The sequence below is a fragment of the Heterocephalus glaber genome, unplaced genomic scaffold, assembly GCF_053883595.1.
Source record: "Heterocephalus glaber isolate CG9 unplaced genomic scaffold, H.glaber_assembly_v1.0 deba00001452, whole genome shotgun sequence".
In the NCBI taxonomy this organism is placed as follows: Eukaryota; Metazoa; Chordata; class Mammalia; order Rodentia; family Bathyergidae; genus Heterocephalus; species Heterocephalus glaber.
In genome coordinates, this window is record NW_028258302.1 from 16,101,158 (window position 1) to 16,126,903 (window position 25,746).

The following is a 25,746-nucleotide window of genomic DNA, read 5'->3' on the forward strand; positions in this document are numbered from 1 at the left end:
TTGAAACTCACTTTATTTAAAAAAAAAAAAACAAACTGTCATGAACAATAAATTACAATCATTTCCCCCTTTTATAAATTCTTCATAAAATATATTTGACAATTTTAAAAGAAAATTTCAAAAGTTGCTTTCATTTCTGAAGTGCTGATGACTTATTTTTTTGACCATTTTGTCATGCTGGTGAATTATTTTGTAGCTGCTACAATAGTTTGGTAACATTTTACAATTAAAAACAACAAGAAAGAAAAAAAAAACCAGACCAGCAGAAAGAACTATTCTGTGTGCTATTTATCTGACACTTAACATTTACTTCATCATAATGACAAAGTATCCCATAGCACCACAAATCTACAGGAACCCCATCTTTTTAAATGACAACTAGTGCAAAGTAACATTCTAGGAACTAACTGTACAAACCCTATATTTCAACTGGACACAGCTGCCTATAAGCTTATTTGAATATTTGGTCTTTTTCAATTAAGACAAATTTCATAAAACACTATATAAACCATGGCAAGAGACTATGAGGAATAATTGTTTATTGAGTACCTATTATGGGCAAGGCACTGTGCATAAATTCTCCATTTCATTTTTCCTCTAGCAAGTATCTGGGAATTTCCAAGTATCACCAATCATCTTTTATTTTTTATTCTTGGCTGGGAAAGACTTGTGGCTAAATGCCATTTAAAACTTAACATTTTTATCAATTAATCTTTAGTGCTGACCACACAGTAGGTACTTAATAAATACCTCTGACTGAAAGAACAAAGGAAAACAACGAATTTATCATTTTGTTTGGATATTTTAGAATACAAGGACTTGAGAAAATTCCAGAAGAAACTTCCTGATCACCTCATACCTTTATCCCCAATGAAAGAAAATTCTACTTCACAAGTAAAATCTTTCAAAATAAACTATAATCAGGGCTGGGGATGTAGCTCAGTGGTAAAGCATCTGTGTAGTATGTACGAGACCAAGCACCAGAAAAAACAAAACGAAATAAATTATAATCATTAACTATTTTAAATGAGGCAGGACCAAAAACCAAGTGCTTAGGAAACTGTGGCTCCAAGTACAGATACATAAAGAGCGAATGAAGTGCTAGCAAGGTTATTACCCACCTATCTGCTGTGAGGTGCTGCATTATTCGTAAGACATTGTAACTTGCTTTTTCTTACTTCCAGCAACTCAATCCCCTTGGTCAGATCTGTTAAAACTAATTTGGTGGATTAGTCAATAACCATGAAATTCCAGTGTAGTGCCACTTTTACTTTCCAAAAGAATTCTATTTAATAGCTTGAAATGATGTTAGATGTATATGACTTTTTTTCACTTTAAGGTTTTATTTATTTATTTTTTGGTACCAGGGATTGAACTCCGGTCCTTGCGCTCGTGCAGTAGGCAGCAAAACCACTAAGCTAAATCCCTGGCCCTAAGGTTTTAACCTTTCAGTCCAAATTTTGAACTTCCAGATTAAGTAATACACTGTCTAGAAATTTTACATACTCCAATTTTTTTGTGATGTTTTACCTTCAATTATCTGAACACATTTTAAATGGGAGATAAATGATAGTAATATTCTAAAAGTTGTAGAAGTTAAAAAAAACCCAAGGACACTATGGAAACTATCAATAATTTCAAAATTCTAGTACTATTTTGACTTTTTGAACTCTAGTGTTTTAGAAAGATTCTGGTGCTTTAGAAAGATCAATCTAGATACAATGTAAAGTCTATTTAACCTCAAAGGCTAATGTTCTCTTTCAGAAAAGCATTCTTTCCTTAGATTTTAACCATCTGTACTTACAGAAAAACTGGAGAGAACCATACAGTTAAAATTAAACTAACTTCAAGAGGAATGATAGTCTCTTGGTTTCTGTCATAGATCGTACCATACCAAGTGATGGTATAAAATCAGTAACTTTTCTATTGGAAAAGTAGTTGATGCCACAGTATTTTATCCACTTACCAAGCTGTATATGTATCATCTTCCACTTTTAAAGAAAGGTGATAATAGTTAAGACAACTATTATTACTATCATTAGTATCTCAAAGGGACAGGAGAAAACAGCATCAGTGCCAAAATGAAAGGAACTCCAGTGATTCAACAAGAGACAGTATAAGGGCAGGAAACATGGCAGCAGAATTCATTTGGTTTCTTCAACTTTATGCTGAGGCTTAGACAAAGTCTTAAAATAAAAAAATTAATATATCAAGTATTACGGTTCATTAATAGCAAAATTTTCACCTCTTTTTTTTTTTTTTGGTACCCGGGATCGAACTCGGGTCCTTGTGCTTGCTCAGCAGGCGGCGAAACCACTGAGCTAAATCCCCAGCCCTATAGCAAAAAATTTTCAGAAACAGAAGAATCCTGTGTTCAGATTTGTATCAGATTACCAATGCTCAAGTAGACATGTCAGCCGGGCGTGGTGGTGCATGCCTATAATCCTAGCACTCTGCAGACTGAGGCAGGAGGATTGCCATGAGTTGGAATCCAGCCTGGACTACCCTGTCTCAGGAAAAAAAAAAAAAATACAGACATGTCCCAATGCAGTGGTTTAATTAGTTAAACAAATGCTCAGTTACTTAAAGGTGTGACTGAATTATCAGTGTCCTTGCCAATCCACTATATATGATTGCATAATTAACTCTTAACAGCTATAGGGCACTGGAGAGCTCAAACACACTTCAGCAGCTTTGGATTGCTTAATTTCAATTACTTTTACTCATAATTTTAGCCCCTCCAAAATGATGGTTTCAAAAAACCCCAAAAAACTATATACTATTACCCCCCCAAAAATCTTAGTATTTTTCACTAGAGGGAGGGAGAAGGAGGGAGATGAGGGGAGGTTTATTTATTTTTTCATCACTGATTTCATCAGCAAATCTCAAAAACTCAAACCTATAACAAATAATTTAAACAGAAGTGGCATTTTCTTCATATGGAATGCAAAATACACACATTCACATACTTACATATACATAAATATATACATATATGTCTCCTTTACAAAGCTTCAAAGGTTGCATTACCAGCATGCAAACCTCTTCTTCCATGGAAATGCCTAATACTGACAAGGAATGTCTAAAATACTTAAGAGACATTTTCAGAAAACTGGACTCTTTTCTTGGCTCTTAAGAGAATTTTCCTGCCAAACTTCTACCAATGGTCATTAAAAAAAAAATGTTTACACTTACATTGGTAATACACATTTAAAACATACTAATAAAATGGCTGGCTTGAATTCAGAAAAATAAAGAAAAAGAAACATCCCACAATAAAATCTAAACCCTTAGAATGTGGAGTTAGTTTTTTGTATTTTCAGCCACATAATGTTGCATCACTGTTAAATCAGAAGCAGCATATCATCCAAGATATTTGCAAATAATATGTCACGTTTCCCAGCTGCTATCTTTAAATGCAATTTGTACTAATCTGAGTTCTAATTCAAAAGCATCTGGGCGATCCTGAGGGTTTGCAGCCAGCATTTCCTTAATCAGTTGTTTCATTCGCCCATTCATAGACTTTTTTTTCACAGGAATGAGAAGTTCCATTTTGGGATTTTCCAAAAGTGCCTCCCCAACAGGCACAATCTCAGTTCCTTGTTTTACATAACTCCCTAAGAGTTCCTTCTTTGTCTCTGTGTCTATGAATGTGATCCTTTCCAGCATTGCCCAGATGATGATCCCCAGAGCAAAGATGTCAGCTTTTGCTGTGTAGTGTCCTTCCCACACTTCAGGAGCCATGTAGAAATCAGTTCCACATGCAGTGGAAAGGAAACATTTGTTTACACTGACAGGTTCTTCTGGGTTCTGCCCAGAGGCTGAACAAACTTTACTTAGGCCAAAATCAGCCACTTTCAAGGTGGGTTCCAAGTCACTTGTATCCAACCTGCTTTGAGAAATCAGGATGTTATCAGGCTTCAGATCTCGGTGGATGATCTGGTTTTTATGCAAGAAAGCCAGGGCACTGCTCAGTTGAAGCATGAAGCTGGTGTTAGTTTTACGATTGGGTTTTCGGGACAACAGATATTCATTCATATCTCCTCCGTCACAAAAATCCATCACAAACCACAAATAATAGGCGCTTCTGGGATCAAAGGCAATTTCTCCTTTTAATGAAGTCTCTACAAGCTATAAGGGGAAAAAAAACCATTACAATCATCTGCACAGGTTATACAATTCAGTTACAGAAAAATAACTGACTTGAGCCGGGGATTTAGCTCAGTGCCGCCAACGCCTGCTTTACAAGCACAAGGTCCCAAGTTCGATCCCTGGTACCAAAAAATAAAAAATAAAAAAATAACTGACTCAAAGGTTAAAGTCAGTCTTCAGTTTTGTTTTGGTAATGCTGCGGACAGAACCAAGGTCCCTGCACATGCTAGGCAAGTGCTCTACCACTAAGTATAACCCTAGCCCTAAATCTCTAATTTTAAGTGGAAATGCTCTGAATATTTTATTTGGTCAGTATTTTCATATGTGCTTTTTTTGTTTTGCTTTTTTGAGACACGGTCTCAGTATATAGTTCAGGCTGGTCTTGAATTCCCAAGTGCTGGGATTACAGCCCACCATATGTGCATTTTAAACTTTAGTACTTTAAACTGGCATTTTGTTCCTAATGAATATATACCCAATCTCTTAGCTAAGAGGTAAAACTTTTAAAAAGAGACTTTAAAAAAATGTCTAGCCAAGTGTGGTGGTACATGCCTGTAATCCCAGCACTCAAGAGCCTGAGGTAGGAGGATCACTGCAAGTTCAAGGGCAGCCTGAACTACACAGTGAGACCCTGTCTCAAAAACTAAAATTTAAAAAAAAAAAAAAAATACATAAAATGTCCAACTTGCCTACATCTTCTGCATCTGTCAATCAGCTGAACTCTACCCATCATGTTTCTTAAAGACTAAAATATAGTGCATAGTACTTTAAAAACATTTTTTGTATGAAGTACTTTTCAGATTTAGGGGTTGAACAGAGAAAATCAAAGTGTTGTCAAAGAGTGAGTGAATTGATTACATTTAATTTACTTGTACTTCCCTTTTGTCATTTTCAGAGGCAGAAGCAAAGAATACCCCTCATCCCATTTCCCCTCATGGCAAACCACAGCAATTGCAGTGACCTGCAGATGTTTCTTTTGTATGTGTTTTCCTTGTTGCATAGGTGGTGCAAGTGAAAAGAGAGAAAAATAAAAGAATAGAAAGGTACAGCTCACACAAATATTTACCATTGCACTGTTATTAATCATGCTTTACCTTCAAAAGCAAATTTCCTAAATATCTTTGAGCAAACTCAAATCAATATTTAAATCATGTTTTAGAGAAAGGCCAGACAAATATTTTAGGCTTGACAAGCCACATAAGGTTTCAATTTTCTTTCTTTCCTTTAAAAAAAAATCTTGCTGGGCATGGTGAAACAAGCCTATAGTCACAGCACTTGGGAGCCTGAGGCAGGAGGATCCCAAGTTGGAGGCCAGCCTGGGGTATATAGTTGAGTTCAGGGCTAGCCTGGATTATATAGCAAGACTTTGAGTCAAAAACAAAAGTAAAAACTATTTTTAGTATCCAGACCACATGAAAGTAACCATGGGTCTCTAGTTTAGAGCTACAGAAATACAGCGTCCAATTTCCTTGTTTTTGTTATGTAGGGAACATTAGCTATGGATATTAGCTAGATATAGTCCAAGCTCTTTAATATGGGCTATGGGACCTTGTGAACCAAGATTCCTATGGACCCTCCTAACCTCATCTAAAACAGCTTTTTCTGTAAACTGCTACCTTACTATTCTTTTAATTCTTAAAATGCTTTTTTTTGCTTTAAGATCTTTCTGCCTGCCAGTCACTTATCTAGCTAATGCCTGTTGAGTTAAAGTTTTAAACAGCTCATAATTCCTCAACTCCAAGATTATGTCAGATTCCCTGACATACGCTCCTGTGTATATGCTCCTGTACCATCCTGTAATTCTCACCCATGACCCTTATCACAAGTATACAGATTGGAAACTAAGTTCCAACACATGGATTATGTCCTCTCTTAATTATTTGTTTGACCTTGAATCCTAAGGGAGGTTTTTAGCTATCAGGAAAGGATTCAGTGATTCCCACTGAGAATAAAGAAAAATATATCTGGAAAAACACAGAAAATTACAAATTTTATAAAGAGAATGGAGAAGACCATGCATAGGGACTCTGGTGCCACTACACATTTGTTTTTATGAGATATAAATATTGGCTGTCTTTATTAAAATAGAAGAATTTAGAAAAGGCACTTGCTAAATATGTTTATGAAATGTCTGGTCAATGAATTCACAGAAAAGGCCATTTTAATACAAGTACTTATTAATGAGTACATCCTATGTGCTCCAAGTATTGTTTCTGCCTCATCTCTAATTTTCACAATTTCCATGGATACTAGAAATTATTACCCATAATTTGCCTATGATGAAACAGATCCTGGGGAAAGTTGGGTTATTCATCAAGGTCTTCCAATAACAAAGAGTGCCAGTAGTCCAATACAGGTCTATCAGGCTTTATAAGATGAAAAGGTTTACTGAACAAAAAGGCAATTTAGGAAAAAATCACTGAATCAGAATGTTGGGCATGGTGGGCATGCCTGTCACCCTAGTGCTCTGGAGGCTGAGGCAGGAGGATCACCAATTTGAGGCCAGACTGGGCTATAAAGAGGGATCCTGTATCCAAAAAACAAAAACCAAACCAAACAAAAAAAATCACTGAATCAAGTCAGTAGTACTTTACATCTTAAAACTGTGAAAAGCTAGGCACATTGGCAAACACTTATAATTCCAGCACTCTGGGAGGCCAAGGCAGGAAGATCTCAAGTTCAAACCTAGCCTAGGCTGATCTGGAATTCTGCCATCTTCCTGCGTCAGCCTATGGAGCAGCTGCTGGTTCCTCTACTTTTAAGAGGGAGTATGGAGCCAGATGCAGTGGCGAATGCCTATAATCCTAGCACTTGGGGGGCTGAAGCAGGAGGGTCATAAGTTGGAGCCCTGCCTGGGCAACTGAGCATGACCCTGTTTTTCAAGGTAATAAATAAAAAGGACCAGGGATGTAGCCCAGTGTGAAGGCCTTGGGTTCAATTCTCAGTAACGTGCGAGCGCGCGCGCGCGCACACACACACACACACACACACACACACACAAATAAAACTTGAGCTGGGTATGGTGGCACATGCCTGTAACCCTAGCTACTTAGGAGGCTGAAGCAGGATTACAAATTTGAGATCACCCTGGAAAATTTAGGAAGACCCTGTCCCCAAATAAAGAAAATAAAAAGGGCTGGTAATATACCTCAGTGCTCCCTGATACCACACACACACACAAACACACACACACACACACACACACACACAAAGTGAGTGAGAACTTCAGTGCATATGGTGCTAAACTGCAAAACAAATTAAAGTCTCTCATCGTACAATGTCAAGCCCAGTTTCTAATTATGCAGATCAATCTGTTTTTCTTTGTTATTCCTAGTCCAAAAGCTTTATTATTTTAGTTACATTTTTTTCTTTCCAGTACTGGGAATTGAACTCAGGACCTTGCACTTATCAGGCTGGCGCAGCACTGCTGAGCCACATTCCTGGCTCTATTTAGGGTTTTTTAGGGTCTTGCTATGTAGCCCAGGTTGGCTTCGAACTGGCAGTCCTCCTGCTTCAGCCTCCTGGCATGTGCCATCATGTCCTGCAGGTGTGCGTGGGTTTTTTTGGTTTTTTGGTACCGGGGATCAAACTCAGGTCTTTGCACTTGTGCAGCAGGCAGCGAAACCACTGAGCTAAATCCCTGGCCAAGTGTGCATGTTTTAAAAAAATGATGGCAAACCTTTTAGAGCTTTCAATGACAACAAACAGCCTGCTGAGGCATGTGTGCCCTAAGTTTACCACCACTGTTTTAAACAGTCTTTTAAATGGTAAAAGCCTGAAAGTTTGAGGGTAAATTCTGAATTTTGATACACTCAAGGAGGCTGCGTGTGTTGGCACACATCTGTAATTCCAGCACTTGGGAGGCCCAGGTAGGATTGCCTCTAATTTGAGGTCAGCTTGGGCTACATGGTGAGTTCAAGGACAGCCTGAACTACATAGCGAGACCCTGTTTCAAAAAGAAAACAAAACACCACTCAAGGAAAGCCATTACCTTTTCCAAGAATGACTGGCCTTAAATTCGGCTCTGGCCTTTCACTAGCTATGTCTGAAGTATCTTTTTTTTACTGTGCGAACAGCTGTAGAGATTTTGATTAAAGGCAGAAGCCAACCTTTAAAAAATACTTACTCAAGCCAGGTATGGTGGCACATACCTGTAATCCCTGTACTTGGGAGGCTGAGGCAGGAGGGTCACTGTAAATTCAAGGCCAGCTTGAACTACACAGAGAGACCCTGTCTCAACAAACAAACAACCCAACTTTCCCAATTCTACAAAAAAGTAATTTGTAAAGGAGGATAACCTTTAGCTGTCAGATGGTCTTAGGTTTGGCTCCCAATCTGCCACTTGCTAGATAGGTGACTTTGGATAAATTCATTATTCTAAGTCTCAGTTTCTTCATCTGTAATTGAGACAATAATAGTATTTTCCTCTTAGGACTGTTTTGAGTTTGTTTGTTTGTTTGTTTTGGTACCGGGGATCGAACTCAGGTCTTTGCACTTGCACAACAGGCGGCGAAACCACTGAGCTAGCTAAATCCCTGGCCCCCTTTAGGACTGTTTTGAGCAACTGCCTCTAAAGCACTCAGCACAGAGCATGGAATCAAGTAGGAAACCAAATGTTAGCTACTGGCAACGTTAATAACATTCAGGTACTAAACTACATGCTTTGTGAAAATTAACTGAAACTGAATGACTAGGTAAGAAACCACATAACCCTCCAAAACAGCAAAGGCTTATGTTTAAACCAGTGATTTATAAAAAAGATGTCCAATTATCTATAGGTGCTACTATTTGTTGTGGTTTTTCCTTTTCTTCTGTCTTTAGTTCCAAAAACAGTGATTTCAAAGAAGTGAACTTCTTAGACTCTAGTCTCAAGCACGTTAGAGCTCCTCTCTTGCCCCATTCCTATGCAGACTGGCAAGTACCATGGAGTAACAGGTGGCTTATGATATTTTTAGGTATGTGCATCACAAGTTTAAATAAAACCTTGTTTTAAAACAAACATCTATTCTATACCTGGCAGGCCTATCTACCCTTATCCATAAAATATCAGCATTTAAAGGGAGAAGTTCATCTGACCCTTTCATTCCTCTTTGTTGCAGACAAATGTTATGACAAATCATTTCTACTGTATTTCATATCCAGTGACACATACCTGTAAGTAAAGGGAAGAATTAGAGCCGTGGGACATCTTTTGCACCATCCCATCTTTCTGTAGGATGCATTCTTCCAAGTGAATCACATTTGGATGCTGGCTCTTGATACTGCTTAGTGCCCAGAACTCACGAAGGGCTAGCTCAACATTTTCAGGTGCGTGGCATCGAATTTTCTTCACTGCAACCCGTGCAGAAGTCTTTCTGATGACGGCTTCATACACAACACCGTAACTGCCTCGGCCTACCTCCCGTATTAGATCGTACTTTGGCTGGCTACTCACCATCTTCAAGGTCAAGGTTTCTAGAAAAATCAACAAAGTGCTCTGTTAAAATTAGGTATATCTACTGGCTTGTATTCTCCTTTTCTTTCTTTTTTTTTTGGTACCGTAGATCGAACTTGGGTCCTTGTGCTTGCACAGCAGGTGGTGAAACCACTGAGCTAAATCTCTGGTCCTGCTTGTATTTTTCTTTATGTATAATTTAGTTACCATCTGTTTCACTCTGCAGTGCTTGAAAGATATTTGATATATCTTGGACAAATCTAATTCTCATAATAACAAAGATTAACAGGTAGTACATATGTATCAGGAATTATTTCAAGCACTTTATAATATTAATTTAATCCTCACAATAGTCTTTTATATACACACACACACACACACATATAGTAGCGGGCTGGGGATTTAGCTCAGTGGTTTCGCTGCCTGCTGCACAAGTGCAAGGACCTGAGTTCGATCCCTGGTATCAAAAAAAACCCAAAAAACAAAAAACCAAAACTATATATATATAGTAGCTTTATTCATAATAACCAAAATTCCTCACAATAGTCTTACGAGGTAGGTATTATTATAATCATTTTAGAGATATGGAAATTAAAGCACAGAGAGATTAAGTAAAATACCTAAGTCAAATAGCTAGTACCTGATGAACCTGGGATTTGAAACCAGGCCATCTGGCTCAGATAGCCAAGACTCCAATCACCAAACTATACTGCTTCAAAATGTCACTGTTAAAAATAAATCCCCAAATTCAGCATTTTTATTTATTAATCATGAATAAACAAGCAAGGAAGTGACCAGCTTCTCTTTAAGCTTGACAGTTATAAAAACAGCAAAAACAAAAAATCCTCACTGAAACACAAACACCTGGCTTATGCTTAAAGACTGAAAATGAACCAGATCACTTATAGAATTGAAAACATGTAGTTGTTTTTATTACTTAAAAGTAAACAGCCAACCCAGTATGTTCATATTTTAATTGTTATTTTCTTATTTCTTGCAAAATAGCTTTGTAGAATGTAACTACTGTACCTTTTTGTTGTTTAACGATAGCTATTTAGTTCTAGGTCATTTTTGCCAGGAAAAACCATCCTACAGATCAAGGGGCAGTCCGACAAAAGTTATCTGGAATTCACCTTGCTAAATCAAAGGCAAGAGCAAAGGTCTTACACAGAAACGCTCACGTGTTGAATGGAGAAAGTCTAAAGTGTGCCTCCCTACTGCCCAAATTCTCATTTGTAGATTGGCACCATAGGCAAGAAAAATAACCTGGGATGCCGGAGATTTAGCTCGGTGGCACCGCGCCTGCCTCGCAAGCTCAAGTTCCTGAGTTCGATCCCCGGTAACTGCCCCAACCGAAAAACAAAACCTGGAATTGTGCAATATTTATACTGTGGAACTGGGGAGATAAAATGCGAGTGGTTCTAGACTGTGAGAGATTAGGAACTGCTAACTTTAAGTCTAAAAGACAGATTTAATTAAAAAAAGACTGCTTTTGAGAATGCTTTAAATCCCATTTCCTCTAATTGGCCATCTACCTTTCAAATTCCTGTTGTATTTCCTAGTGTCTGATTTCCTGTCAAAGAAGTAAAGGCGGGCACTCTCTCTTGTCCTAGGTGGACTGCCAGATACTATGCATTTCCAAGTGGATCCCTTCCCTGAAGCAGCCCCATCTCGTCTTTGGTCAGGTATAATCCCTATCCGAGAGTGCATCTTCCGGAATAAGGCAGAAAGAAGGGGCTCTGAAATCCTTGGGATCCTGGATCAAAAAACATCACGGTGAGCCACCCTGAGTGAACTAAGTGACTTAACGCTGGCATTTCCCGGGCCCTCGGATCTGCCGCGCTCACCCAGCACAGGGCGCGGGTCGGCCGGGCCACACACATGCCGGTGGCCGGCCAGAGCCAGTCAGGGCCGGAGGTGCTGCCCGGCGCTGGGCTCAGGCCGCGCTCAATGCCCGGCCGGAGGTGCAGCGAAAAGGCGCAGAGATTCTGCCGCGGCCTTCATCTCAGGAGCCGGCCCTCAGCGGTTCAACTCTGGGCTGCAGGCGGAGGGCTGGGGCCCGGGGAGGGGCCCGGCGAGAGCAGAGGCCGCAGCGGGGACCCGTGTGGCCTGAGCGCGAGGCCTTCCTCGGGACGGCTCCGCTGACAGGTCCGTGACAGGCCCGCTGGGGAGGGAGGCACATGCAGGGCCGTCGGCTCTGCGGCAAGGCTTTGGCGCCACGCCGAGGGGCCGCATTTACCTCAGGGTAGCTGCCGCCGCTTCTCCCTCTCACGGGCCCTGCAGGCCGCCATTATCGTGCAGCTCGCGCCTCTGCCGCCGCGGCCTCCAGTCAGAGGCCGGCGCGCGGCCCCGTGGAGCGCGCGGACACACCCCCTCACGCCGGCGGCCCCGCCCCCCTCCGGCTTTCCGTAGCGTCGCGCCACCGTGCGTCGCCTCCCGCGCGCCCCCGACGTCTGGCTGGACGCTCCCCTCCCCAGAGCGGTGCGGATCCCGGGCTGCGAGAGGTGTGCGCGCTCCGGAGCGCACCACTGCCGCCGCGCCTTGCAGGGGTGGTCGGCCGGGAACAGGGACGTCACTTCACGCCTGGGCTCGGTCATCCTGCAGCCTCAGTGGGCGTGCACGGCTCTGGGGAGCGTCTGCGACGGCAGACCCGGGCCTAGGGGTGCATGGGCCGGACCGCAGCCTCCCCTGCACCCCCCTTCTAACCTACCGAGACGCGGGCTGCCATGCGGGGGTCTCTGGTTCGGGACGCTTGGTGCATTTTGGTCCGCGAGGGGCTGGGGTGACTGCGGGACGCGGAGCTCTGCGGCGGCCCGGCGGGCAGGCGCGGTCCCAGCTGGGAGGTTTGATGTGCGCCCTGCCGGCAGGCAGGCATTACCTTTTGTCCTCAGGCGGCCCGGTTGCCGAGGCGGCGGTGGCACGGGGCTGGGTGCGATCATCTGGGAGGACGCCATCCCCTGCCTCGCCGGCTCGGTGGTATCTCCCTTAAAGAAGCGGGCGCTCCATTGTTCCCAGGCCGTGGCCGCGGGCGTGGGGGGCTTGGAAAGGAGAGTGAGGCGGCGTCCGAACCTGGTCCGCCCCTGACGCCCAGAACGAGGGTCAGGATCCTGCCAGCGAGGTGCGAGGGAAGTCGCCCCGGTCCAAGCCCGGCGGGGCGGGGATTGACAGCCATGACTGCGGTTCTGGGGACCTCAGCCTCCGGAGTCCTTTGGCTGCCCCATGGCTGGTGATCAAATATCCCCTCTCTCCGCAGCTGTCGGCCCGACAGCCAGCTCCAGGCTGACAGTCACTCAAACTAGGACCAATCATCCATCCAGTTACATAGATCTGTAAGCATCGTCCCAAAATGTCCATTCTTTCCCAGGTTATGCCGCACCTACAATTTTTGTTAGTAAGGTGGTCGTTCCTGCACCTGGTGCTAAGGCTTGATGAGCAAAGAAACTCCAATACTGCCAAGATCAACCATTTTACTTTCTGACTTCCATTTATGAGCCTTCTTCCGAATCTGGGACTGGTTTAGGTCTTTATATAAATGAGCTCACTTGATCCTAACCAAACCACAGCAGGGAGGCCTTATTACCGGTCCGCTTTTACAAGGGAGGAAGCCGACCTCTGCCTCATTTGACCAAAAGTATAGACTGTGAATACCCTTTCCCCTAAGAGGGTAACAGCCCTCCAAACTGCTGCAGTTCGTTGAGATTTTTGTCCTGAGTGCCATCCATATACCATTCTTTACCTGATTTTCTGGAATACTGGTGTCGTTTCTTGCCCTGGCAAGTAGAAGAAAAATATGGAAGGCTCTGTATAGACAGCTAACTACCAGTGTGGCTTATTGGGGAGGGAGTCAGGAGAGGGATATTTCTTTGGCTCTTTCTTTTCACCTTTGTAATTAAGTATTGTAGGAGTCCCTCCTCTCAAGCCGGTTGCAGAACTGAGATTTGAAATCCACACCCCAAGCGAGTCTGTGAAGTGAATTTAAGTCCTGTGGCCCTGAAATTGAATAATTTGAGATGTTCTCTAGGAAAAAGGTTACAGAATGGCCCTGTACACACTGGGGCCGTTAGAAAGGGTCCTGCAAGGGAGGACTCTGAAGCTTAAGCTTCATTAGCTTCAGGGTAAATCTATGTAGGTCCTGTCATTTTGTTTGTTGTTTACGTTCTGCTAGACAGTTCCTGGGGACAGGAACCTTGCCTGTGATTCACCTCTGCAACCTTCTCAACTGTATCAAAACTCACCTAAGGCTAGCATCTACATTGCTGGTGGGAAAGCAAAATGATGTAATTTATCAAGATAGAGCTACATTACATATGCATTTACCATTTGACCCAGTAGCCCTAGGTTAAATCCTAGACTTCTAGGAACCTATGCCAGTAATATATTGGCAAAAATGTAGAAATACTGTGTCCACCATGTTCTTCATTATGGCATTAATGAATGGCAAAAGATTAAAAACTACCCACACATCTAAAAAATTGGTTGAATAACTTTTAATATACGGAATGGATATGCAGCCATAAAAAGATATTGGGAAGAGTAATTCTAGCACTCTTGGAGGATAGGCAGTAAGATTGCAAGTTCAGGTTCCACTTGGGCAACTTAGACTCCACCTCAAAACAAAAGTGGGGTGTGGTGGCGCATCCCTGTAATCCCAGAACTCAACTCAGGAGGCTGAGGTAGGAGGATCACCTTGAGTTCAAGCCCAACCTGGGCTACATAGTTCAAGGCCAGCTTGAATTACTGAGTGAGACCCTGTCTCAAGAGGAACCAAAAAACCACCAAAAGGCTGGAAGTGTAGCTCAGTGTGAAGATCCTGAGTTCAATCCCCAGTACTAGAAAAAGAAAAGATATGGGAAGAGTTTATATAGATACTAAAAAAATTAATATGGGCCTGGGGGTGTAGCTCATTGTCTTTGCCTGCCTGGTAAGCACAAGGTCCTGAGTTCCATCCGCAGTACGGCAAAAAAACCCCACCAAAACTCCATTAATATGGCAAGATCTCTGTCTCTCTAGAGAGAGTCCACCAAAAAACTGTACATACTATAGCAGTTTGCCGTACTAAATGTCTGGAAGCTAATGGCCACCACTTTGAGCACTTCTTGTAATTGTAGAGGCTAGTGTTAAGTGAAATAAGGTGCATAGTAGTGTTTGTAGTGGGCTAACTTCGGTATGTGTAATGGAGAGATATACCTATGAACTAATTGCTTACATTTGAAAGATAAAACAATGGAAGGACAAATGCCAAACTTCTCAAAATGCTTGCCTGTGTTTGAAGGATAGCATAGAGTTGGAAATGAGACTTCTTGAATGCACCTTATTACATAGTTATTCTTTTGGAAACTTGTAAACATTTTGCACATTTATAAAATACTTCAATAAAAAGAATAAAGCATTCTATAAAAGTGAAATGGAAACGAACAAATGAACCATCTGTGTCAGATGATGGCATAAGTACACAGAGAAAATCATTTCAAGTGGCTTTAGTATTTTGACTACTGCTGTGAGATACAGTACAAGGACACCTAAAATTGCATAGAAATACAAAGTATATCATGAGTCTTATTTTTGGGGGGGCAGGGGGTACCGGGGATCGAAATCGGGACCTTGCACTTGCAGGACAGGCAGTGGAACCACTGAGCTAAATCCCCGGCCCATGAGTTTTATTCTTAGGAAAAATATTGCAATTTTGAAACTGATGTAAAATAAAGCAAATAAGCAATGGCATTAGGAACCAAGATTTTTCAGGATATGGGAGAAAGTTACAAGCATAAAAGAAGTTTAGGATTAACTTAGATCTGAATTACATAGTAGTATAAAGAATGCATTTTTCTCTTAAAAAATGTATTTTCCAGCTCTCTGCTGAAAAGGCCTAGAAACAACGATGAATTCAGTAGTAATGAGCAGCCCTATGCACATATTTGGTCTTTACATAGCATTTTTTTTTTTTTTTTTGGTACCGGGGATCGAACTTGGGTCCTTGTGCTTGTGCAGCAGATGAGGAAACCACTGAGCTAAATCCCCAGCCCCTTACATAGCATTTTTAAGTTTAAAAAATTAAAAATAGGGCCAAAGGGCCCGGGATTTAGCTCAGTGGTTTTGCCGCCTGCTGTGCAAGCACAAGGACCCGAGTTCGATCCCTGGTACCAAAACTAAATAAATAAATAAATAAATAAATAAATAAATAAATCAAAATAGGGCCAGGGATTTAGCTCAGTGGTTCTGCTGCCTGCCTCGAAAGCACAAGGACCCGAGTTCAATCCCTGGTACCAAAAACAAACATCAAAAATTAAAAATAAACAAAACAAAAAATCAAGGTTCCTCTGATGGCTGATTCCAGATCTGGAGCTGGAAAGATGAACTAGGTCGCCTTGTGCCTGGAAGCCAGGAATCTATGAAACTGATGGGATCATATAAAAATGACAAGGAACCGATCCAAAAGGGCCTCACTGGTCAAAGGTGGAACAATTTGAGCATTAAGAGAAAAATAATTGCTTCAGAAGATTACAACACATAAAATTTGTAAAAATCCACTACTTCATGATTGCACTTAAGGAAAAAAATCTCATTATCAGCAGCATAAAGGGAAATAAACATTTTTCTGGTCTTTAGAAGATTATTTTCTGTGGAGGAATTCCAGCTAATAAATGCGGTAGAAATGATAGGATTACAAAAGCAGTTTTTAGTTGGGCCTGGTGGTGCACACCTGTAATCCCTATGCTTGGGAAGCTGAGGCAGGAGGATCACCAGGAGTTTAAGGCCAGCTTGGACTATATAGTGAGATCCTGTCTCAAAAAACAGACAAAACCTAGGGGCCAGGGATTTAGCTCAGTGGTTCTGCTGCCTGCCTCACAAGCGCAAGGACTCGAGTTCAATTTCCCGGTACCAAAAAAACAAAAAACAGACAAAACCAAAACAAAGCAAACTTAAAAAGCACAGTTTTTCAAACCCTAATGAAACAGTCCAGGGAATGTTCATAGAGTGGTGCTAAATTAATTTGGTGAAAAGTTTTGGGAAATTTTGTAATGAGTTTAACACCGCTCGAACACACTGACCAATCTTAAAATCACTGAGAGGAGGCTATAGTACATTCCATGAAATATTCTTGCCTAAAAAAAGAAAGAGCCCAATCAAACCAAGATCTAACTATGATGGGGAATGGGCAAAATCACAATCAGCCAAATTCAAAATGTAGCACATCCTACAGACAGGTATCCTGGTTTTTCCAACACATTCATGGTGTGAAAGTTAAAAAGAGAAGCATAAAGATCAAGAGCTTGTTTTGTCGCCTGCTGCGCAAGTGCAAGGACTCGAGTTCGATCCCTGGTACCAAAAAAAAAAAAAAAAAGATCAAGAGATTGACTAAATACAATAAAGTCATTTGGATACCGATTCATATGAGCCAGCTGTCAAAAAGACTTATTTGGGTTTTTTTAAAGCAGGGTCTCACTATGTAGTCCAGGCTGGCCTTGAACTCACTATGTAAACCCAGGCTGGCCGCAAACACAGCAATGCTCCTGCCTCAGCCTTGCAAGTGCTGGGATCACAGGGATGTGCCACCACCCCTAGAAAGACATCTTTGGTAGGATCAGGGAAATTTGAATATGAATGGAAAGATCAGGTATTCTTTTTACTTAGGTGCAATGATGAAAGTGTTTGTGAAGGTAAAAGTCTTTTTCAGTTTTTTCAATTGGAACAGTATGCCTGTGTACTTTGGATGAAATGAAGTCTGAGATATTTTAAAATACTCTAAAAGTTGCACAACAAACAGGAAGATTGGCAAAATATTCATAGCTGTTGAAACTTAGTGGCAGGCACATGATCCATTATGCTGTTTTACTGTCTTGTATGTTTAATTTCTTTCAAAATGGAAAGTTAGACTATCAGCTGGGCGTGGTGGTACATAACTAATCCCAGCACTTTGGGAGACTGAGGCAGGAGGATCTCAAGTTCAAGCTCAGTCTTGGCAACTTAGTGAGACCCTGTCTCCAAATAAAAAATAAAAACTTGGGTGTGTAGCTCAGTGCAGAGGCCCTGGATTCAATCCTCAGCACAGAAGGAGAGGGAGAGGAAAGAGCAGAGACAAAAATTTTTTTTAAAAGGGCAGGTGGGAACTTGGATGTAGCAATCCTGCCTCCTAGTGTCAGGTTTTATTAATGCAGCTGGTGTCTGCCTAAAGCAGGTCTAAATTCCCAGACCTGAATGCCAGACGTGCCCAGGGTGATATCCATTATTGGCCCTAGCATACCATTTTATAACTGAAGAAATGGAGACTCAGTTTCCTAATAATTGGAAATGAAGATGCCTGTAGTTCGGATACGTCCACAGGAAGCAATTTCATCTATAAACTATAGGTGAATAAGTATAGCTAGTAATATAAATTAAATAAGAGGTAATATTCACATGACTTACTGTGCCAGGCATGGTGCAAAGTGCCATCTAGATATGATTTCAGTTAATCTGCACAGTTAGCCCAAGAGACTTTGGCACTACTCTCCTTTTGCAACTGAGGAAACCCCGATTTTAATGAGAGATGATTTGTCCAGTCACACTGCTAGAAAATGTCAAAACTGGGACTTGAGGGCCAGGGATTTAGCTCAGTGGTGCCGCCGCCTGCCTCACAAGCACAAGGTTGATCCCCGGTACAAAAACAAACAAATAAAAACCCTGGGACTTGAACTCAAGTGTACTACATGCTTATATGATACAGGTTTTGTATTGTTTTGTTTTGTTCTTTCTCTACTGGGGCTTGAACAAAATTGAGTGGAAATTGCAGAGTTCCTATACATCCCATATTCCCAAGTCAATGCTAGATAAATGCTCTAGCACCGAGCTGTACCCCCAGTCCTTTTTGTCTTCTGCTTGTTTAGTGGCACTGGAGATTGAGCCCGGGGCCTTCACACTGAACTATGTCCCCAGCCCCTTTGGTGAGACAAGATCTTGGTAAGTCACTAAGTCATCCAGGCTGGGCTTGAATTTGTTATCATACTGCATCAGCCGCCTCTGAGTGCTGGGACTACAGGTGTGTGCAACCACACCTGGACCCCAGTCCTCTTTTTTTTTTTTTTTGAGGCAAGATCTCACTAAGTTGTCTAGGCTGGCCTCGAATTTGCAATCCTCGTGCCTCCCAGAGTGCTGAGATTATAGGCATGCACTGTCATGCTCAGTTACCTATGAATCATTTTACCAACCAGTCCTGCTTCTGAAATAAAATGTGACGTTTAATGTAGTTTATTGAAAGAATGAGAAATTAAAAGCAAAATGTGTGCCAACATGCAGTCAGCTCTCTGCATCTGGGGTTCCACATGTGTGGCTTTGACCAACTGCAGACTGAAAATGTTCCAAAGAGCAAAATTTGAATTTGCTGCTCTCCAAGCACCATGCTGCACTTGTGTGAATGAAGCGCTGTGGCTCCCACCATTTCTCAGACTGCAGTCTCTCCCCAGACTCACTGCTGGAGCGTGCAGGCCTCCCCTTGAGGTTGTGTGCATAGTTAGGCCTGCAGTGGTGGTGTCTGTACTGCAAATGGACACACTTTTTTCTTGTCATTATTCCCTAAGCAATGCACAGCATTTATAATGTATTAGAATTTTTTTGTTTCTGGTTTTGGTTTTTTTTGTACCAGGGATTGAACTCGGGTCCTTGCGCTTGCGCAGCAGTCGGTAAAACCACTGTGTTTCTGTTTTTTGAGACAGAGTCTCACATCATAGTTCAGGCTAGCCTTGAACTCATGGTGACCCTCCAGCCTCAGCCTCCTGAGGGCTGGGATTACGGGTGTGCACCACCACACCTGGCTATTAGCTATTTTAAGTAATCTAGGGATGGTTAAAGAATACAGGAGGATCTATGTAGGTTACATGCAAATACTATGCATTTTATAGAAGGAACTTGGTAGATTTCTGTAACCTCAGGGGTTTGGGAACCAATCCCCCATGGACACGGAAGAATGATCATATACACATAGGTTGAAATATTCTTCAGTCATTAAAAACAAGCCTGGTGGTACTGAGGACTGAACCCACAGACTTTGTACTAAGCTACATCCCTAACCCCCCCCCCCCCCCCCGTAACTCCCATTGTTTTGAGACAGGGTCTTGGTGAATTTCTACATAGCCCAGGTTGGGCTCAAACTTGTGATTTTTCTCCCTCAGCTTCCCAAAGTGGGATTACAAGCTCGTACCACCACCTCACCTGGCAGCGGCTTCTTCTTCCTTCTTCCTTCTTCTTTCTTTCTTCTTTCTTCTTTTTTTAAATTTGAGGCAGGGTCTTGCTAGGTAGCCCAGGCCGCAGCTTCCTGAGTGCTGGGGTACAGGTGTGAGCCGTCACAACTGGCAAAGGATGCTTTCTCACAGGAGCAGATTTGGTTCTTTAAACCCTCCCCCTCAATATTTAGAATTTGTCCTAAAACCACTGAAGTAAAAAACGAGATAAACTCATTTTGGCAAATTTATGTATGTTAATGAAAAGCCAGAAGGTTACCTGGGGGAAGGGATTTCTGAGGTGAAGAAACTTTTTGGAGCAGTGCAAATGGTCTGTGTTTTGATCTGAGTGGCACTAACATGGGTGATCATGTATATAAAAATTCACCAAGCTGCCCACACCCGGTTTGTACACTCCATTACAGGTGAATTAGATGTCAGCAAGAGGAGAAAGGGCTTTGTCTGCTCTGCTCCCTGCTGTGTACCAAAGCCTGGGTTTGGAACAGACCTCTGCAGCCTGTAGACCCTTGCAATAAAAGCCTACTGATGATGACAGAAAATACTTCAGATAAAATCCTGAATGTAAACAAAAAAATCCCAATGTCATACAACTTTGAAGCTGTACTAGAATTCCAGCATTTAACTGGGCATGGTGAATGCCTGTAATCCCAGCATGAAGGAGGCTGAGGCAGGAGGATAACAGTGAGTTTGAGCCAGCTTGAGAGGCCTGGGATTTAGCTCAGTGGTTCTGCCACCTGCCTCGAAAGTGGAAGGTCCCAAGTTTGCTGCCCAGCACCAGAAAAAAAAAAAAAAAAAAAAAAAAAGACCCAGCTTGGGCTATATAGTGAGTTTAAGACCAGCTTGAGCTACATGGTGAGCCCTTGTCTCAAAAAAACCCAAAAAGCAACAAAAAACTTCTTTGATGAATATTTTCCTTCCACCCTGTCCATGATTGTTTATACAACTTCATTTGGACAGACCAACTAACACTGGTTGAGTACTTATTCTGTGCCAGGCTATACGCTAACAGAAATGCACACTTTGCATTATTTTTTTTTTTTGGTACCAGGGATTGAAATCGGGTCCCTGCGCTTGCGTAACAGGCGGCGAAATCACTGAGCTAAATCCCCGGCCCACACACTTTGCATTGATAAACTTAGTTAATTTTCACAATACTATGCAGTAGATGTTTCTCCTATGAAATGAAGTTCTCTGCAGAAGCTGTGTCTATATTGAAGCACCTGCCAAACTGACCTTGGCTGCTTAGAGCATCTCGATTATGGAGAGATGGAATGTTACCGACAAAGACCCAGTGTTATTTTGGGCTATCTTGGGTCCTTTTAGAAAAACAGCCATTTACTTTTAATCATTTTATCTATCCTAATGTTCTCCTGACTACTAGGTAAACCTCTCAGAATGTTTGTTTTGTTTTTATGTTTGGGTTTTTCTTTAAAGGAGGAAATATTTATTTATTTATTTTTATTGGTACATTTTAGATATACTTAAGGGCAACATTCATCTTAGGGAATTTGCACCTGTACATGATACATCTTGCTTCTTCTTTTCACTTCAACTGGGCTTCCCCTCCTTATTTACAAAAACTTTGTTTCCATTTTTTCCTTCTGTTCTATTATTTTCTTGTCCCTTCTTTCCTTTCCCTCTGCCCCCTCCCTTGTTCCCCTTCTCATTTGAACATTTTCTTCTCATTTCCGAATATCTATTATACGTTTTGGACTTTATTTACCCTTTCAGTTTCTCATACCAGAGAAACAATGCGGTATTTAAACATGTGTGTCTGATTTATTTCACTTAAGAGTATGGTCTCAAGGTGCATCCATTTAGCTAGAAATGTCTCAAGCTTATCCTTTTTTTTTTGGTACCAGGGATCGAACTCATGACCTTGCACTTGCGAGGCAGGCGGTAGAATCAAGCTTATCCTTTTTATGGCAGAATAGTACTCCATTGTATAAAAAAACCCACTTCTTCTTTATCCATTCATCCGTTGATGGACATTTGGGCTATTTCCGAGATTTAGCTATTACATACTGTGCCATTATAAACATGGGTGTACGTATAAAGCTGTGGTATGATGCTTTTAATTCTTTTGGGAAAATACCAAGAAGAGAAATAGTTGGGTAGAATGGAACTTCTAGTTTTGGTTCTTCTTTTTTTTTTTTTTTGGTACGAGGGATCGAACTCGGGTCCTTGTGCTTGTGCAGCAGGCGGCGAAACCACTGAGCTAAATCCCTGGCCCATCTGGTTTTAGTTCTTTGAGGAATCTCCACATTGATTTCCACAGTGGTTGCACAAGTCTACACTCCCAGTAACAGTGGAGAAGAATTCCTTTTTCCCCACAACCCTGCCAGCATTTGTTATTGGTTAATTTCTTGATAATAGGCATTCTTTCTGGAATGAGATGGAAGCAATACTCCCAAATTCATTTCTGGAAGCAAGCATTAACCTGATACCAAAATTAAGAGAAGGATCCAACCAAAAAAGAGAACTACAGGCTAATCTCCCTAATGAATATAGATGCAAAAATCCTCAATAAGATTCTGTCAAGGGCCAGGATTTGGCTCAGTGGTGTGGGCACTTGCCTTGCAAGCTCAAGGTCCTGAGTTCAATCCCCAGTACCAAAAAAAAAAAAAAGATTCTGGCAAACAGAATGCAGCAAATCATCAAGAAGATTATACACCATGACCAAGTAGGATTCATCCTAGGGATGGAGGTTCAATATATACAAATATATGGTTCAATATATACAAATCAATAAATGTAATACACTATATTAACAGAGACAAGGACAAAACCATATGACCCTCTCAATTAGTGCAGAAAAAGTGTTTGACAAAGTCCAACGGCCATTCATGATAAAAACCCTACAGAAAATTGGAACAGATGACCTTTATCTCAATCTGATAAAAGCCATCTATGACACACCAACAGCCAACATCATACTAAATGGACAAAAACCAAAATCTTTCACTCTAAAATCAGGAATAAGACAAGGATGCCCACTGTCACCACTCATTCAATATAGGTCTGGAAACATTAGCCAGAAGAATTAGACAGGAGACAGAAAGAAAAGGAGTAAGGATAGGAAAGGAAGAAATTAAATTATCATTATTTGCAGATGACATGAATCTCTACATAGAAGACCCTAAGAACTCCACCAAAAGACTTCTAGATTTAATAACTAAATTCAGTAGCATAGCTGTTTTTATGTCTTTTTGTTTTATTTATTTATTTATTTTAGTAGCAATAGTTTCTTTTTTATTTTAATATATTTTAGGAAACAATATACAAAGCTGAGCTTTCCCACCATTTCCAGATAACAGTGGGAAGCTCCAAAGACACAAATTTAGCATTTTGTGATGGCTAAGAACAGCAGTCAGCACCAGACTTGAACAGTTAGCTACAACACAAACATCTTTCAAAAATGAAACATCCTAATAGCAAGACAGGTGAACAGGGGTTTAACAAATGACAACCACTTGGGAAGTGACTTAATCATTCTTGTTGAATTTCATTTTCATTAAATATTTTATACACAATTTCCTGTTAATGTGTTTTAAACAAAATGTTCCTTTAAGAATTACTTCCATTAAGTACAAATATTCAACAAGAATAGTTCTGGTAAAGAATCCCCAGGTAGTTCAAATTCTAATGTGCACTGACCGAAGGAAAAGAAAAATAACAATTTTTTGTTTGTTTTAACATATTTATTACAACGGATACAATTCACATCTGACTAGCTTTGTTTCCTCTTCCCCCTCCCACAAGCATGTTCACTGGGCCATTTTCTTACAATTGAGAGATCTGTGTACTCTCAGCACACAGGCTCAGCAGTACTTTTAAGTCCATTCTTACAGGTTGCAAATGGATTTTCAATAATTTATACAAACAAGTGGGTTATGCTCAATCACTGCAATTTTAAGCTACTGTACACAGGAATGAAAAGGGTATAGAAAAGTGCCATAGCAACAGTGCCTTAAGAAAGGAGGAAAAGAGGAGACTTAAAAAATGGGTAAATCAGGGCCAGGGATTTAGCTCAGTGGTTTTGCCGCCTGCTGCACAAGCGAAAGGACCCGAGTTCGATCCCTAGTACCAAAAAAAGAAAAGGATAAATCAGATCAAGGATTTAAGAGGGAAATGGAACACATTTCTCTGCAAAACAAATAGAGAAGCACTGCTCTTGATCAGGTGCAGGTGTGGAAACAGCTGTTTTGTGATATTTTGTACACTGTCCATATGGTTCAAAATCTCATCCTTAGACAGACATCAATCACCTGGCGCTTCCACTGAATTTTTGAAAATGCAAGATTTCTGAATGATAAATTAACCCCCCCCAATTTTTTTTTTTAAAAAGCTAATTTTTCAGACAGGTTTACATGTAAAAGGCTAGGTACTTAGCCACCTCAGCACCGATTAGTTTTGTGGGTTTTTTTTTTTTTTTTTGGTACCAGGGATCGAACTCGGGACTTTGTGGTTGCTCGGCAGGTGCCAGAACCACTGAGCTAAATCCCCAGCCCAGCACTGATTAGTTTTGGATGTCTAAGCTCTGTTACACATGGCTTCCCATGGCTTCACTCTACAAAACATATTTACAATGTGAAGAATACATCTACAAGAAATCTACATTTCAAGGGTTTTACAAATCAATCTGTATCTTTCCCCTGAATTGACTCTCACAGACCGTATCATCCCTTGTCATTTTCTCTGCCCAGCTTAACGGTCCAATGTCTACTTAAATGCAGCTCAAAAATGTTAAGATTGGGCAACAGATTTGTAGTTTCTGTACTCAAAACCATGTGAAATTATTCACATCTTCACACCATAAAGGAATTCTGATTTTTTAGCTTTTCAAGTTCCTTAATTTGTTGTCTCAGAAACAGTATCCTTTGCTCTCGCAAAGTTGCTTGAATTTCACATACTCGGACTAGAGATCTTAGGTTTTTTAATTCAGAACAAATTTCTGACATGTGAACGCTTCCCATGTGATGGGCTTCTTCACGCAATCTCGATGCCCGTTTCTCCGCATGGTCTGCAGGCCAGCCCTGAACGTGCTTTATGAGACTCACTCAAGTGTGCTGCCAGTGTAGGTGTTAAGGAACACGTGGGGCGGGTGATGAGTTCTGTGGGACAACTGCTGCATTTGATGCGTTACTGTTCGAAGTATGATTTGGACCAGGTGATGGGCTTCTCTGGCTACTGGAGCGCTGAAGACTTCGAGGAGAGACGGGTTCATGAACCTGCTGTTTGTCAGCAGTTATGGGCTGCTGTGTGGCCGATTGTGACACTGGTCCTTGCTTAACTACTGGAGTACTAACCTTTGGCTGTGGTGAAACAGGAAGAGTACTAATCAAAGGTTTGATAGGGACTGTGTTAGCCTGAGGTGTGCTTATCCTTGGAGACACATAAGATCTTGGGGATGAGGCATCAGATGTTAAAGACATGGGAGACTGATTTGATGGCTGGGCTTGTTTAGAGAGCTGAGCAGCTTGAGAAATTAGAGATGTGATGTTGAAAGCAGATGGTCCAGCAGTAAGAAACTTATGAATTATAGACTGCAGTGAAGCTTGTGTCACAGCTGCTGTAAGAACTTCATTTATTTTGGATATGTCCATGTTAGAATTATTGAGCTGCAGCATGGTTTGCAAAGCAGGAAGCAACTGTCTAAGAAGATTTGGGTCCTGAAGTAGTGGAGGTATTGGTGACTGTGGGACAGGAGAAACAGGGACTGCAGAAGCAGATATTGGAGGTGCAGATGTGAGATTCAGTCCAGAGGCAGAAGACGCAGAAGGAGTTGTGCAAGAATGTGATACTGATTTGTCTCCTGCTGTAGATTTTCCACTGGCAAACCCACTAGCAGCTGTTGCTTGCATCACCTCTCTTCTGTAATCCCTATCTTTTTTTTTTTTTGGTACCCAGGATTGAACTCGGGTCCTTGTGCTTGCGTGGCAGGCG

At 41.4% G+C, this 25,746-nt stretch overlaps 2 protein-coding genes, 1 long non-coding RNA gene and 1 pseudogene across 8 annotated transcripts in view; 1 reads left to right on the plus strand and 3 right to left on the minus strand.

The window, feature by feature from the left end:
- The window catches only part of Fam110d (family with sequence similarity 110 member D), a 34,620-nt gene extending 25,141 nt beyond the window's left edge, over positions 1–9,479 (minus strand). Inside the window, exon 1 of the mRNA XM_021263103.2 lies at positions 9,305–9,479. The gene's annotated coding sequence lies outside the window, so the exon portion shown is untranslated. The remainder of the gene's footprint in view (positions 1–9,304) is intronic.
- Pdik1l (PDLIM1 interacting kinase 1 like) lies at positions 1–12,907 on the minus strand. 5 transcript variants are annotated; one of them, XM_004850636.4, is made up of 3 exons: positions 12,465–12,907; positions 9,305–9,606; positions 1–4,131 (listed from the first exon to the last, which is right to left on the minus strand). In XM_004850636.4, exons 1-3 carry the CDS (start codon positions 12,538–12,540, stop codon positions 3,391–3,393), a joined length of 1,119 nt encoding a protein of 372 aa, XP_004850693.1. In that variant the 5' UTR covers positions 12,541–12,907; the 3' UTR covers positions 1–3,390. The 5 variants fall into 5 exon arrangements, with proteins under 5 accessions (XP_004850693.1, XP_004850692.2, XP_004850691.1 ...); XM_004850635.4 differs by having other exon boundaries at positions 12,297–12,907; XM_004850634.4 differs by lacking the exon at positions 12,465–12,907 and adding an exon at positions 11,826–11,989.
- Positions 10,776–25,746, plus strand: part of LOC110350375 (uncharacterized) — a 23,929-nt gene continuing 8,958 nt past the window's right edge. For both annotated transcript variants that reach the window (XR_015452775.1, XR_015452776.1), the window contains exons 1-2: positions 10,776–10,925; positions 11,200–11,362. This is a non-coding gene — a long non-coding RNA (uncharacterized LOC110350375). The remainder of the gene's footprint in view (positions 10,926–11,199; positions 11,363–25,746) is intronic.
- The window catches only part of LOC101706029 (WW domain-containing adapter protein with coiled-coil-like), a 1,793-nt pseudogene continuing 590 nt past the window's right edge, over positions 24,544–25,746 (minus strand).